This window comes from Entelurus aequoreus, linkage group LG09 (genome assembly GCF_033978785.1).
Source record: "Entelurus aequoreus isolate RoL-2023_Sb linkage group LG09, RoL_Eaeq_v1.1, whole genome shotgun sequence".
In the NCBI taxonomy this organism is placed as follows: Eukaryota; Metazoa; Chordata; class Actinopteri; order Syngnathiformes; family Syngnathidae; genus Entelurus; species Entelurus aequoreus.
Window position 1 is genome coordinate 75034958 of NC_084739.1, and position 13920 is coordinate 75048877.

At 39.6% G+C, this 13920-nt stretch overlaps 2 protein-coding genes across 5 annotated transcripts in view; one reads left to right on the forward strand and one right to left on the reverse strand.

The window, feature by feature from the left end:
- The window catches only part of psda (pleckstrin and Sec7 domain containing a), a 33041-nt gene extending 22289 nt beyond the window's left edge, over positions 1-10752 (reverse strand). For 2 of the 4 annotated variants that reach the window (XM_062059377.1, XM_062059376.1), the window contains exons 1-2: positions 8592-8797; positions 3197-3926 (exon numbers count right to left, since the gene is read on the reverse strand). Coding sequence is in view for 2 of the 4 variants with exons in the window: in XM_062059378.1 (XP_061915362.1) it covers positions 8136-8363 (228 nt within the window). In the remaining 2 variants the exon portion in view is untranslated. Of the gene's footprint in view, positions 1-3196; positions 3927-8135; positions 8536-8591; positions 8798-10736 lie in introns of those variants that run through there. The other 2 variants (XM_062059379.1, XM_062059378.1) reach the window with 2 other exon arrangements.
- Positions 10734-13671, forward strand: LOC133657732 (elongation of very long chain fatty acids protein 6-like). The gene is made up of 4 exons (XM_062059384.1): positions 10734-10841; positions 11360-11491; positions 11553-11704; positions 11790-13671. The coding sequence occupies exons 1-4, from the start codon at positions 10747-10749 to the stop codon at positions 12209-12211; spliced, it is 801 nt and encodes a 266-aa protein (XP_061915368.1). The 5' UTR covers positions 10734-10746; the 3' UTR covers positions 12212-13671.
- Positions 13672-13920: the final 249 nt, after the last annotated feature.

Sequence of the window (13920 nt, forward strand, 5' to 3'; positions counted from 1 at the left end):
TAACCTCCTGGTGCAGATGGCTCCAGTGTCTCCTCTGTACTCAGCCATGCAATCATTTGTCTATATAGTTGCATATGTGTGTATGTTGTGTGTGTGTGTGTTTGGTATCTGTGTCCGTGCGTACGTATATGATAATGGGGGATATGGTTCACCGGGGTATTGTTTTTAACTCTGTAAAGCACTTTGCGTTGCATTTCTTTTATGTATGAAAAGCGCTTTCTTAAATAAAGTTTGATTGATTGATTATATACTGTATATATATATATATATATATATATATATATATATATATATATATATATATATATATATATATATATATATATATATATACACTACCGTTCAAAAGTTTGGGGTCAACCAAACAATTTTGTGGAATAGCCTTCATTTCTAAGAACAAGAATAGACTGTCGAGTTTCAGATGAAAGTTCTCTTTTTCTGGCCATTTTGAGCGTTTAATTGACCCCACAAATGTGATGCTCCAGAAACTCAATCTGCTCAAAGGAAGGTCAGTTTTGTAGCTTCTGTAACGAGCTAAACTGTTTTCAGATGTGTGAACATGATTGCACAAGGGTTTTCTAATCATCAATTAGCCTTCTGAGCCAATGAGCAAACACATTGTACCATTAGAACACTGGAGTGATAGTTGCTGGAAATGGGCCTCTATACACCTATGTAGATATTGCACCAAAAACCAGACATTTGCAGCTAGAATAGTCATTTACCACATTAGCAATGTATAGAGTGTATTTCTTTAAAGTTAAGACTAGTTTAAAGTTATCTTCATTGAAAAGTACAGTGCTTTTCCTTCAAAAATAAGGACATTTCAATGTGACCCCAAACTTTTGAACGGTAGTATATATATATATATATATATATATATATATATATATATATATATATATATATATATATTCTGGATTCAAAACAATTCTGGATTCAAAATCAATACATTTAAAATAACATTGGGTTCCAGTTCTATGATTAACTACATTCCTCCATAAAATAGATAAACAGCTCTGATCAATTAAAAATACAACTGGATTGTTATATCCCCAAGAATCAAATCGAATCGTGCGGCGCTCAAAGATTCAGAGCCCTACACTGATAAATAACATCGTGAATTACATGCTAATAACATAAAACCATAACACGTTAACTTACAAACTACAAAAACCAAAATGTTTGCAGCACAAACGATTGGGAATGGCTTGGGGAGGTTTTGACAAGGTGGTGTGGGGGTTATGGTTATGAATATTACCAAATGTTTTGCTGTACAAACAATGCACAAACGAACAGGACAAGATGTTAGAGATTTGGACGAGGTGGAGGGGCTGGATGACATCACTAGTCAGAAAATGTATTTTAGAATAACTTAAAAATGGTAAAATCAAAAACGAAAATGTTTGTAGCAGAAACGAGCACAAACGATTACAAAGCAGACTGGTGTATAAAGAGAGTATTGCCATCCAGGTTTCTGGCGATCTCCTCAATGATTGGTCAAAAAGCACTCACGTGGCTACAGGGCGCCATGACGGCTACCAACTTTAACCTGATGCTACGCGTTTGCAGCGCTTTCGTGGTAATCTTTTCAGGTGTAAAAATGCCCTGTTGTGCAGTGTGAGGAAGCTCCACCCGTGGGAATTGCAGAAAGTTTTTACATCGCTTTTCCCACAACCAGGAAAGACGAGTATGGGAAGGGTAGGTTCGTTAACAACACTGGAGAGCCACCAATTACAGCGTCTTGTGCCAGGTAAACACACGACATGTCTGTTTTGTCCAGGAAAGAACACACAGAAGCTAATAAAAAACAATAACAGAAGACATGAATACATTACAGAGATGGTTTGACAAAAACAGACTATCTTTGAATCTCAGTAAAACTAAAATAATGATATTTAATAGCAGAAGAAGAGAAAGTCAAACACAAGGAGACTAAGTAGACATTGAAAGAGTAAAACAAACACAAATTTGAGTGTAATAATTGATAAGAAAATTTACTGAAAATCTCATAAAAAATAAACTAAAATGGCAAGAAATATGTCAATAATGAATAAAGCAAAATATGTTCTGGACCAAAAATCAATCCATATTCTCTACTGCTCACTAGTGTTACCATATCTGAGATATTGTGCAGAATTATGGAGAAATAAGCACAAAAGTACACTTATTCACTTGGCATGTTAGAAAAATAAAGATGCGTTATAATAATACACAATGAGTGATACATACGGTGATTACAAATACATTGGAGGCAGGCACCAAAGTTGACAAACTTCATACAAAAGTCACAATCTCTCTGTGATAGTTGGTCCAAAGCTAATGAAGATTTGGGAATTCTGAGGGTAATAAGCTATTTTTTTGGTCGTAATGTGTATTTTTTGCATTTATTGCGCCGTCAGGTGCGTGTTAGAGTGCCTGCGGGTCACAAAACACAGCAGGAATGTAGCAGCAGAGTACATCAAATATGGTCGCAAAATTGTACTTTGACGAAATAAAAGCATGTTTTATCGTAAGTTTATGAGCTGGAGTATGTTTAGAACTACATTGGTTTATTTTGTCAGAGAAACGAATCAATTGCATGCATCTGGGCAAAGCCGCACACGTCCTTGGTAGCAAACACGGCGCCTGTTGTTTGGTTGGCCATACTCTCTTTATAATACTATCACCACACCTATGCCGCGTCCCCATTAACACGCCAAGTAAAGCCACGCCCTGGCAGGACATCACTTGTCAATCAATGATCAAGAGGCTACTGGGCTTCATCAAATGAAAAGAAAGAGAACGTCGTCCTTTGACCAATTTAAAGAAAATAAATGAATATGCCGGCGCCAGCCTAACTTACATCCTGCAGGTGAACACGTGATTGAACTCTGAACTCACTTTACTGCCTCACAAACACGCAACCAAGTGAATCCAGGTCACTTCTGGAGACTGAAGGAGACCAGACCAAACATACACACACACACACACACACACACACACACACACACACACACACACACACACACACACGCACACACACACACACACACAGATAAGAAGACGCTTAGACCTACTTTTCCTGAACACGAATAGAAAGCTAATAGGATTCTCTCTGGACACACACACATACATGCACACACACACCGGCCTGCACATCAGCGCCACACATATACTAAAAAGTGTATTGACGCCAATGGAGATGTCACCTTACCTGTTTGTCCTCTGCTGTGGTGTCCTCTGAGTTGCCGTGGTAACCCCCTCTTCCTCTCTCGCTCACGCTGAACACTTGTTGTGTGCGAGCCGTCAACTCATCGCGCCTCAGCTCCTCCTCCTCTTCCCCCTTTATCAATCAGCTTGACTCCGCCTCTTTCTTCTGGGCGGCGTGCCAGCCAATCACGTCACGCCGGAGCCTGTCGCCCCAGCCAATGAGATGCAGCGCTGACAGATGGCAGTGCAGCTTACCGGTAGACGGTGGGTGGGGAGGGGGTCGGTGGAGGTGTGGTAGACAGCAATTCCGGCGCTTTCCGCCAAGATTAACACACCTGCAGGTTCAGCTCTTCAGGCCACACCCACAACGGTGATGTCATACTGCATGAGGTCACTGCCTCACACCAAAAGCCATCTTTCACTTCTGCATCGCTCCACACGCACAGTGCACGTGTCCTTGAGAAGGCGTGGCCGGTCGCTAAAGAGGACCACAACAACTCCCAGCGTCAATAAAAGCATTCGCAGGGAGCAGAGCGCCAACATGGCGACGGAGGGACGGGGTCAGTGGGACTACCTGCCCAGTGGGCGCAGCCTTAGTCCTCCATCCTCAGGTTGTCCAAAAGGAGCCATTAAAAAGATACCGGGGCACAGTCCTGACGTGTTTCGGCTCCGATCCAGTTCCAGAGCAGTTCCAGGTGGTGGAATTAGAGAAGCGTGTCAGAAAGTGCAGACAGCTGAAGTGAAAGCAGAAGCTTCATGTTCTGCATTTGAAGTTCATTTACAAAAAGAAGGTTTATACCACATGGCACAAAAGTAACAGTTAATGCCGTTCAAATTAGGAGTTATTATCATTAGTCATTTTTTTACTGCAGCTCAGATTCTACTGTTAAAATAAACGTGGTTACATCGGGTGTCATGACAGAAGAATGATAAATACCATGTACAATAGTAATAATGTACAATTATGTGCAACAATCTACTTTCATGTATAACAGGGGTCTTCAACATGTTCCAGGCCAAGGACCCCCAAACTGAGGGAGCGATAGAGCGCCTACTTATAAATCCTGTATAAAATCGTGATTGTGTTTCCAATTCAACTGGCCCTTAAAGGGTAACTGCACTTTTTTGGGGGAATTTTTCCTATCGTTCACAATCATTATGAAAGACATAACGGATGTATTTTTTTTAATGCATTCTAACTAGTAAAGACACGTAAATAAAAGGGGAGGTCATCTATTCCGCCCATAAAATCCAATAAGTAACTATCCAAAAACCACCAACAATACTCAACTTACATTTGGTGACTTGAATATTGACAAGTATTAGTGATATTGTTATTATGAGCGCTAAAGCAGACAAACTATTTATAGCCGCGCCGCAATCACAAGCTTGTGTGCCAATGTTGACATGGTCGACTGATCAGCTGCTTCCTCGTTTCCTTGCTCGTCAAACTTTACTGTAGATCATAAATCATGCCTCTCACCTGATGAAGGCGTATTTCGACAAGTTGGTACACTTTGACAGCCAATTTAGACCCGGAAATGGCGAGAACGACATGAAAAGACGCTTGGTTCCAACCTCACCATCTTCGTGAGGATTTTGAGTCATTTTTCCATCTAAACGGAAATATATGAACTTTCTAGCAGTCGGCATCCTAATGACAGCAGACATTGTACAGTAAGTGATGTTTCATTAGGTTTGTTGGCTCTAATGAAGTCTGCAGTGAGTAATAATCAGTGATGTTAAAAAAAACAAAAACTAGAAATTATACAATACTGCAAACATCAGTAGCCAAAGGAGGCCCCTTTTATACATATTATTAAGGGTTAAATGTAAAACTATATACAGTATATAATGATAATACACTTTACAATACCTAAAGATGCATATATAACCAATATATAATTTAATCATATTGTAATCGAATCAGAGGTGTTCAACAGGGGCTTCGTTACCCCCAGGTACTACGGGGAGGTTGTGAATTTTTTTGTTGATTAGACTTTGTTTGTATCCTCCTGCAAATTTCCCACAAATGTAAATGTATTCAAACACACATTGATCCAACACACTGTAGCGATTAGCGCTTCATTTGCCAGCCGGCGATTAGCGGAACAAGCCGCCAGCTCGTAATTAGAGCACTAGTTGTCAGCTAGCAAATAACGTGCTAGTCGTGTTGTTCGTTAGTTGTATTAATACTGTGTTGATTGAATATGTTAGTAATTCACAGTACAAAGGTACCTTTAGGACCACTTTAATTTACAAAACAATAGTGTACAAGATATGTAAGTATGGGGTCCCCTGTTCCATCTCTCCCTCAGTGTTTCTTCCTGGTCTCAAACTGACCTAAGACCAAATTAACCGCTGATGTAATGATAATACATTAATAATATTGCAAGTATACCCTTTCAAATGCAATAAACTTTATGTGTCTTATATTCTAACATTGTAATTGGAATGTAAACTTTTGAATATACAAGTTATTAAATGAAATTATACTCGGTTAGAAAAAAATTGCACTTGATTAAAATCACAACCAAAAGCAATAAAGTAGATTCTGTCTCTGTCAAGGAGGGTGTGGTGGACCCTCAAATATACACAACCAAAAAAATTAATATTATGGCTAAATAAAGTTACTGTGACCAAAATTACCAGAGTTACCATTATTATCGCAGTATGGTTGAATGTGCTCAAAAAGTACTTATACATACACTCAAATATTGTTATTATTTCTATTTCTAATAACTAAAATAAATAGACGCACAATATACTGTACTTTCTTGGCAGAAGAAACATTAAATATTGTTCTGGCTTCAGAGGAGCTGTATTATTTGTATTTTGTTTAAATATGTTTATCTTTTACATTTTAATTAGTAAAATGTTTTGGATTTTTTGTTTTTGCTAAATACACATCTCTGTTTTAACTCGACACACTTGAGTTTATATCAAACACTTTGTGCAAAGGCAGCACAGTCTTTATGTTCAATGTGAATACTGTATCTTATTATGTTCTCTGAGAATACTGTATCTTATTATGTTTTATATTATGTCCTATGTGAATACTATATCTTATTATGTTCTATGTAAATACTGTATTTGATTATGTTCTATGTGAATACTGTACCTTATTATGTTTTATATCAGGGGTCACCAACCTTTTTGAAACCAAGAGCTACTTCTTGGGTACTGATTAATGCGAAGGGCTACCAGTTTGATACACACTTAAATAAATTGCCAGAAATAGACAATTTGCTCAATTTACCTTTAACTCTATGTTATTATTAATAATGAATGATATTTACACTTAATTGAACGGTTTAAAAGAGGGGAAAACATGAAAAAAATGACAATTAAATTTTGAAACATAGTTTATCTTCAATTTCGACTCTTTAAAATTCAAAATTCAACCGAAAAAAAGAAGAGAAAAACTAGCTAATTCGAATCTTTTTGAAAAAATTAAAAAAAGAATCATTAGTAATTTTTCCTGATTAAGATTACTTTTAGAGTTTTGATTACATATTTTAAATAGGTTAAAATCCAATCTGCACTTTATTAGAATATATAACAAATTGGACCAAGCTATATTTCTAACAAAGACAAATTGTTATTTCTTCTAGAGTTTCCAGAACAAAAATTTTAAAAGAAAGTCAAAAGACTTTGAAAAAAGATTTAAATTTGATTCTACAGATTTTCTAGATTTGCCAGAATATTTTTTTTGAATTTTAATCATAACAAGTTTAAAGAAATATTTCACAAATATTCTTCGTCGAAAAAACAGAAGCTAAAATGAAGAATTAAATTAAAATGTATTTATTATTCTTTACAATAAAAAAAATAAATTTACTTGAACATTGATATCAATTGTCAGGAAAGAAGAGGAAGGAATTTAAAAGGTAAAAAGGTATATGTGTTTAAAAATCCTAAAATCATTTTTAAGGTTGTATTTTTTCTCTAAAATTGTCTTTCTGAAAGTTATAAGAAGCAAAGTAAAAAAAATTAATGAATTTATTTAAACAAGTGAAGACCAAGTCTTTAAAATATTTTCTTGGATTTTCAAATTCTATGTGAGTTTTGTCTCTCTTAGAATTAAAAATGTCAGGCAAAGCGAGACCAGCTTGCTAGTAAATAAATACAATTTAAAAAATAGAGGCAGCTCACTGGTAAGTGCTGCTATTTGAGCTATTTTTAGAACAGGCCAGCGGGCTACTCATCTGGTCCTTACGGGCTACCTGGTGCCCACGGGCACCGCGTTGGTGACCCCTGTTTTATATTATGTTCTATGTGAAATACTGTATCTTATTATGTTCTATGTAAATACTGTATCTTATTATGTTCTATGTGAATACTATATCTTATGTTCTATGTAAATACTGTATTTGATTATGTTCTATTTGAATACTGTACCTTAATTATTATGTTCTATATTATGTTCAATGTGAATACTGTATTTGATTATGTTCTATGTGAATACTGTACCTTATTATGTTCTATATTATGTTCTACGTGAATACTGTATCTTATTATGTTCAATGTGAATACTGTATCTTAATTGTTTGCACAGTTATGTGTTTATATAAGTTTAGATTGCAGTATGACTTTTTTTTATTGGGGAAAGGCGTTATTGTCTCCTGTTTTCATGTTGGCATTTAAGCTAGCTGGCAAACTAAGGCAAGTCGGTCCATAATTTGATCAACGTGTGGTTATCAATCACGGTTTATCGATCATTTTACTCTAATACTGTAATACTAACCGTCGGGAGGTGTACATCGGTTATCATTACTATTGTTTGAGCGTGGTTAATTGACTTATCAAAAATTGGCCCAGGTCTAGTTGCAGAACTCCTGTTGAAGACCCTGATGTACAATAATGAACAATAGTGTCATGTCATTGTTGGTTTTTCTGCAAAACAAAGGCATAAAAAATGAACATATCTATTCAATAATTACCTCTTCCGGATCAAGTATTTTATTAGCATTTGTTGCCTTCCGTTTTCTGGGCAACCGAATCGGTTCCGTTCGAACAGTATAGTCCAGAGTCCAGACATGAACACGTTTAAGGTATTCAAGCCCAGACCATAAATGCCGAATTCGTTCGAAAAATATTGATTTCCAACTGACAATGGCCGTGAGCGACCGTAATTGCCGTTTTCCTTCCAAGCGGAACTTTACACGCATGAGTAACACCGACGATACGGTTCGGCTCGTCCACACGGAAACGAGAAGCTCTTCTCTGGGAGCAACTTTGGCTCCGAACCAAGGACGCGCAGGACAGGTCCAAATCGAATTAGAGAAAAATGGCGAAGGCTTTTAGAAGCTAAATGACACCAGAACCGGAGGATGTGTAGAACCGACAGTCATCACCCTAGGAACCTTTTTGAGTCTACTTCAAGGAGTTCGGCTTACCTCGGGGACGGACGAGGCAACTCGGAGTCAGTACCAGCTTGTCGGTCCTGCTCGCGGTACCGCTCCAATCCTCGAAGTACCGGGTATCGGTACCGACAGATCGGTGGCCTGCTCGGTTCCATTACATGGCGGGAAGGACGGAAGTTTCTGTGGTTAGTTTACCTTCTCCACGGTGACTCGAACTTCCGCGTTCAGCCTGAGACGTCATGACTACGTCAGAGACGGGTAGACCGTGAGACATACAGGATTCAGTCATTAAACGATTGATATGACACACTTCTCTGACTTGTATGTGGCTTAATGACAGTAATAACTGTAAATATTTTTTAAATTTGATACCCTGAAAATAGTTTGGTTTTTTTTTTTAGGTTTTTGAGCGTTCTCTTTTTTTGCCAGCAGGTGGCAGCATCAGCAACACAATTCACAATGCCAATGCTCGCTATTAAATTTTAACACAATACTCACTCATTTATTAATTTATTCTTTCCTCCACACGCCGTCTTGGTCTACCTCAGTGCTTCTCAAGTATTTACTAACTATAATATTGTATACTTGTTAACATTAAATAGAAAAAAATAAAAATAACTATAGAACAATTTACCACAAAGGATAACTTAACATTGTGTTTAGTCTGTAACAGAAAATATTTAAAGTGCATCAATGTTTTTATTAAACTTTAAAACAATTTAAATCCTTTGACACTAAAACATAGAATTAAATAAACTCAATAAATAATAATACATTTACATTGATCAGCAACATTACCTTAGGAGAACAATATAAAAAACTTTAACTTACAAAACAAAAATGAATAAAACAATTTGTGCTGATTTATTTTTAATGAAAAAAATGCATATTTTAGGGAAAGTAGTTAAAACAAACAACAATTTTTCTGCTTGCCATAACCTTCATAATTTTTTTTCATATCAATGCACTTCATTTGATTTGATTAGTTACACTCAAACAATTTCTCGAAGCAACAGAATAAAGCTTTTATCCATTTAATTGTTGTACCCCAGGTTAATCATTGCATGGCGGCTATTACGTCCGTTCTTTAATCCTTCCGTACTCAAAAATCTCTGTGGTGGGTCGGCACCTGTGCCATCATGTACGGACTTGGATTCTAAAGGAGTGGAACTGGACATTCAGGACATAGAAGCTTTGTCATCCACTCCAGGGGGAAAAAAAGGAACGTCCTAATTCCTGTGAGCATATTTTGTAACACTTTGCCATGGCACTATAGATTCAAAAGCCAAGGGGGAGGGTTAAAAGAAGGTGGAAAGGGGAAGAGTGAGAATTCGGACTGAGAATTAATCTATTGTTTTACCATTGCGATGCGTGGGTTAATGTGTTATTTGAGTAAGACCACAACTGTCGATTATAGTTTGGAGCGCCACGCTCAGAGGGTCTAACGGGGTATAATAAAATCGCCCTTGATAAGTATATTATCTGCATGAGTCACTAGGCCAGCAACAAACTCTGAGAATTTGCTGATAAAGTCTGAATAAGTAGTGGAGCAACAGACCTCACCGTAAGAACCTCAAATGAGTTATATTCATTATTTAGGGGAGGATTAAGGTTAAATATTTAAAAACGTAATGTTTGAGAGCTTTAAACATTAACTTTTCTTTCTAATTTCAGCTTCTCCCTGTCAACGAGTCGATACTTTGAGTGATTTTGGCTCAGTTTTTTCCTGATGCAACCTTGGCCAGGATCGAAACTCAAACCCTGTGCCATGCCAGGCATTAGAAGAGTGTACATTTACACCAGCAAGGATATGTAAATAAACGTGACCCTAAAATCATGATATTTGAACTGATATGATAAAAAACACTTTGATACTGTCGCTTTTTTTCTGAGTCACAGTTCAAGAAAATGGATTCGAATCCATACGCCATGCCTCACACACACACACACGCACACGCACACACACACACACACACACACACACACACACACACACACACACACACACACACACACACACACACACACACACACACACACACACACACACACACACACACACAGAGACACACACTCAACCAGTTCATCTGGTTCAAGGTGGGTCCTGGAAGCAACGCCTCCTGCAAGGAGTCTACAATTGACCACGGAGCAGATGAGCTCATACGGCGCGTCACTTACGGCAGGCGACATGGCGGCCGGCAACCACGCGGCGATGCTGACAGAGTTTGAGTTTGAGAGACGCTTTGACCCAAATGAAGTCTTCCGCTGGATGCAGGACAACTGGTGAGAACAATTCCGCGTTTGAATTATGGTTCGGTCGTAGCTTTGATTGACTGACAGGCTTCATGACAAACTGCCAGAGCCTCCTGGTCACCGCGACAACTGGGCACGGGTCGGTCGGCGATGGTGACAGGGGGACTTGATTACTCTGCTTTTTCTGCTCCGCAAATGATTTGTTGAGACGTGTTTAACAGAAGCACAGGAAAAAAAAATACAAGAAAAGCTGGAGTATTGCGTTATTGCGTGACGGCTGATTCATCACACAATCTTGGAATGTGTGTGACTCCACATCTAGTCTTTCCAGGTGAGGCCACGCCACGCCACGCCCACCAGTAGCCAAAGCGGCCTATCAGAGCGGCGTAAGCGCCTCCGAGGCTGCCAAGTATTTTATAAGTCACGCTGGAGGCCGGCGCTGGTGGAAGCGCCAATGTCCCGCTTTGCTCCGCTTTGTGTGACCTTGTGTGACCTTGTGTAACGGCGCTGATGCAGCTAATTCTGTGCGCGTGTGTGGTCTGCTGCAGGGGCATGTCGTTCGCGATCTGCGCCTCCTACGTCGCCCTGGTGTTTGGAGGTCAGCACTTCATGAGGCCCCGCCCGAAAATGAACCTGAGGATGCCGATGACTGTCTGGTCGCTGTCGCTCGCCATCTTCAGGTCAGCGTTCACATTCGTCTCAGCGACCTTGGCTGTGTTCTTATTCTGTTCCCGTGTGCAGCATCATAGGCGCCGTGCGTACGGGGTCCTTCATGCTTCACATCATCAACAACGGTGGTATCCGGCGGTCCGTGTGTGACCTGATCTTTTATGATGGACCCGTCAGCAAGTTCTGGGCCTACGCCTTCATGGTGAGCAAGGTGCCAGAGCTGGGTGAGTCTCATTTCCTGTATGCCTGTCCGCCATCAGCCACGCGTGTGTGTGTGATGTGTGTGTGTGTGTGTGTGTGTGTTGTCAGGAGACACACTCTTCATCGTGCTGAGGAAGCAGCGCCTCCTCTTCCTGCACTGGTACCACCACATCACGGTGCTGCTCTTCACCTGGTTCTCCTACAAAGACATGGTAGCGGGCTTCGGATGGTGCATGACCATGAACTACATAGTGCACGCGCTCATGTACAGCTACTACACCGCGCGTGCCGCCGGACTGCGCGTGCCCCGCGTCCTGGCCATGGTCGTCACGTGCGCCCAGCTGGGGCAGATGGTGGTGGGCGTGGTGTTGACCGGGCTGGTGTACAGCTGGACGCAACACGGCGACTGCCCCTCCAACATGGTCAACATCACCTGCGGGGGACTCATGTATTTCAGCTACCTGCTCCTCTTCCTCAACTTCTTCTACAACACGTACCTGCAGCCCAGCAGGAGCGCCAAGGCCGAGTAGGAGGGGCCAAAGGCGCACGCCGGTGAACGCCGGGACACGAGGAACGTTGGCGCCACTTCCTGCTGAAGATGAGTCATAAACGGTCACTTCCTGTCTTTTACATTCACTTAGGACCTGGGTTACTGAACAACTTTTATTTTGGGAAGTGGAGTTGGAGTTTGGAGCAGTATTCCGTCCGCCACATCACACATTTCTTTTTCAGACAGCACCAGCTGGCTCGTTTGCGCTGCTGGGACCAGTTTACTGCTGGGCGCCATAAATAGGGGTGTGAGAGTATGGGGTGGGGGCGGTGCTAAAGTCTGGGTTATCTTCCCACGTCGCCCGCTTGCTACGTCCCCTCCAAAACCAAAAATTATACACGATTCACATCATAACAAATAGTCAAGGACCATAATTACAGACTAGATTCGGGGTGTCCAAACATCTTGACGTGGGGGTCGCATTGGGAAAAAAAATTGGGCCAGGGGCCAAAAGCTGACTGCACATAAAGTAACAATATATATGTACACACATATATAGCCTATACATATATACTGTATCTATATATATAGATACAGTGTATATATATACACTACCGTTCAAAAGTTTGGGGTCACATTGAAATGTCCTTATTTTTGAAGGAAAAGCACTGTACTTTTCAATGAAGATAACTTTAAACTAGTCTTAACTTTAAAGAAATACACTCTATACATTGCTAATGTGGTAAATGACTATTCTAGCTGCAAATGTCTGTTTTTTGGTGCAATATCTACATAGGTGTATAGAGGCCCATTTCCAGCAACTATCACTCCAGTGTTCTAATGGTACAATGTGTTTGCTCATTGGCTCAGAAGGCAAATTGATGATAAGAAAACCCTTGTGCAATCATGTTCACACATCTGAAAACAGTTTAGCTCGTTACAGAAGCTACAAAACTGACCTTCCTTTGAGCAGATTGAGTTTCTGGAGCATCACATTTGTGGGGTCAATTAAACGCTCAAAATGGCCAGAAAAAGAGAACTTTCATCTGAAACTCGACAGTCTATTCTTGTTCTTAGAAATTAAGGCTATTCCACAAAATTGTTTGGGTGACCCCAAACTTTTGAACGGTAGTGTATATATACATATCTCAAGGTTTCTGTGGTTTATCCGTTACACAGTGCTCAATACCGGGGTAGAGCGGAATATACGTTAGGTCAGGAAAAACTCAGAGGCTTTGTTCAAAAATTTAAAAAAAATTCTTTAAAAAATGTTTATCATATACCACCCCAGCATGTCCACTTTTAACAAACGCAACGAACTGGTCTCATCATGCCGGCACAGAAGCAAGGCACTACTGTGTAACAATGGCCACACCTCCATGTAATGTACCCTATATATACATGTAACAGCCACAGACACTTCAATAAAATCCCCTTAAGAGCAGGGAAACATGCAAAACAGGCTTGTCGGGATGAAATAGCCTCTGTGTTTTTTCCTGACCTAACGTATGTATATATATATATATATATATATATATATATATATATATATATATATATATATATATATATATATATATATATATATATATATATATATATATATATATATATATATATATTTTAATTAACCCCCTCCTAGAAGCTTTGACCAAATGAGCCGCGATTAAAATGACGGATGCTAGACAGATAGCTCATGATAAATTGCGGAGGAGACGTGGCATGGCGCCCAACTTTGATCTGATGATT

Coding starts and splice junctions, on each gene's coding strand:
- LOC133657732 (XM_062059384.1), top strand. CDS start 10,747: ATGGCGGCCGGCAACCACGCGGCGATGCTGACAGAGTTTGAGTTTGAG. Junction 11,492..11,552: donor CTGTCGCTCGCCATCTTCAG/GTCAGCGTTCAC, acceptor TCCCGTGTGCAG/CATCATAGGCGCCGTGCGTA. Junction 11,705..11,789: donor GAGCAAGGTGCCAGAGCTGG/GTGAGTCTCATT, acceptor GTGTGTTGTCAG/GAGACACACTCTTCATCGTG.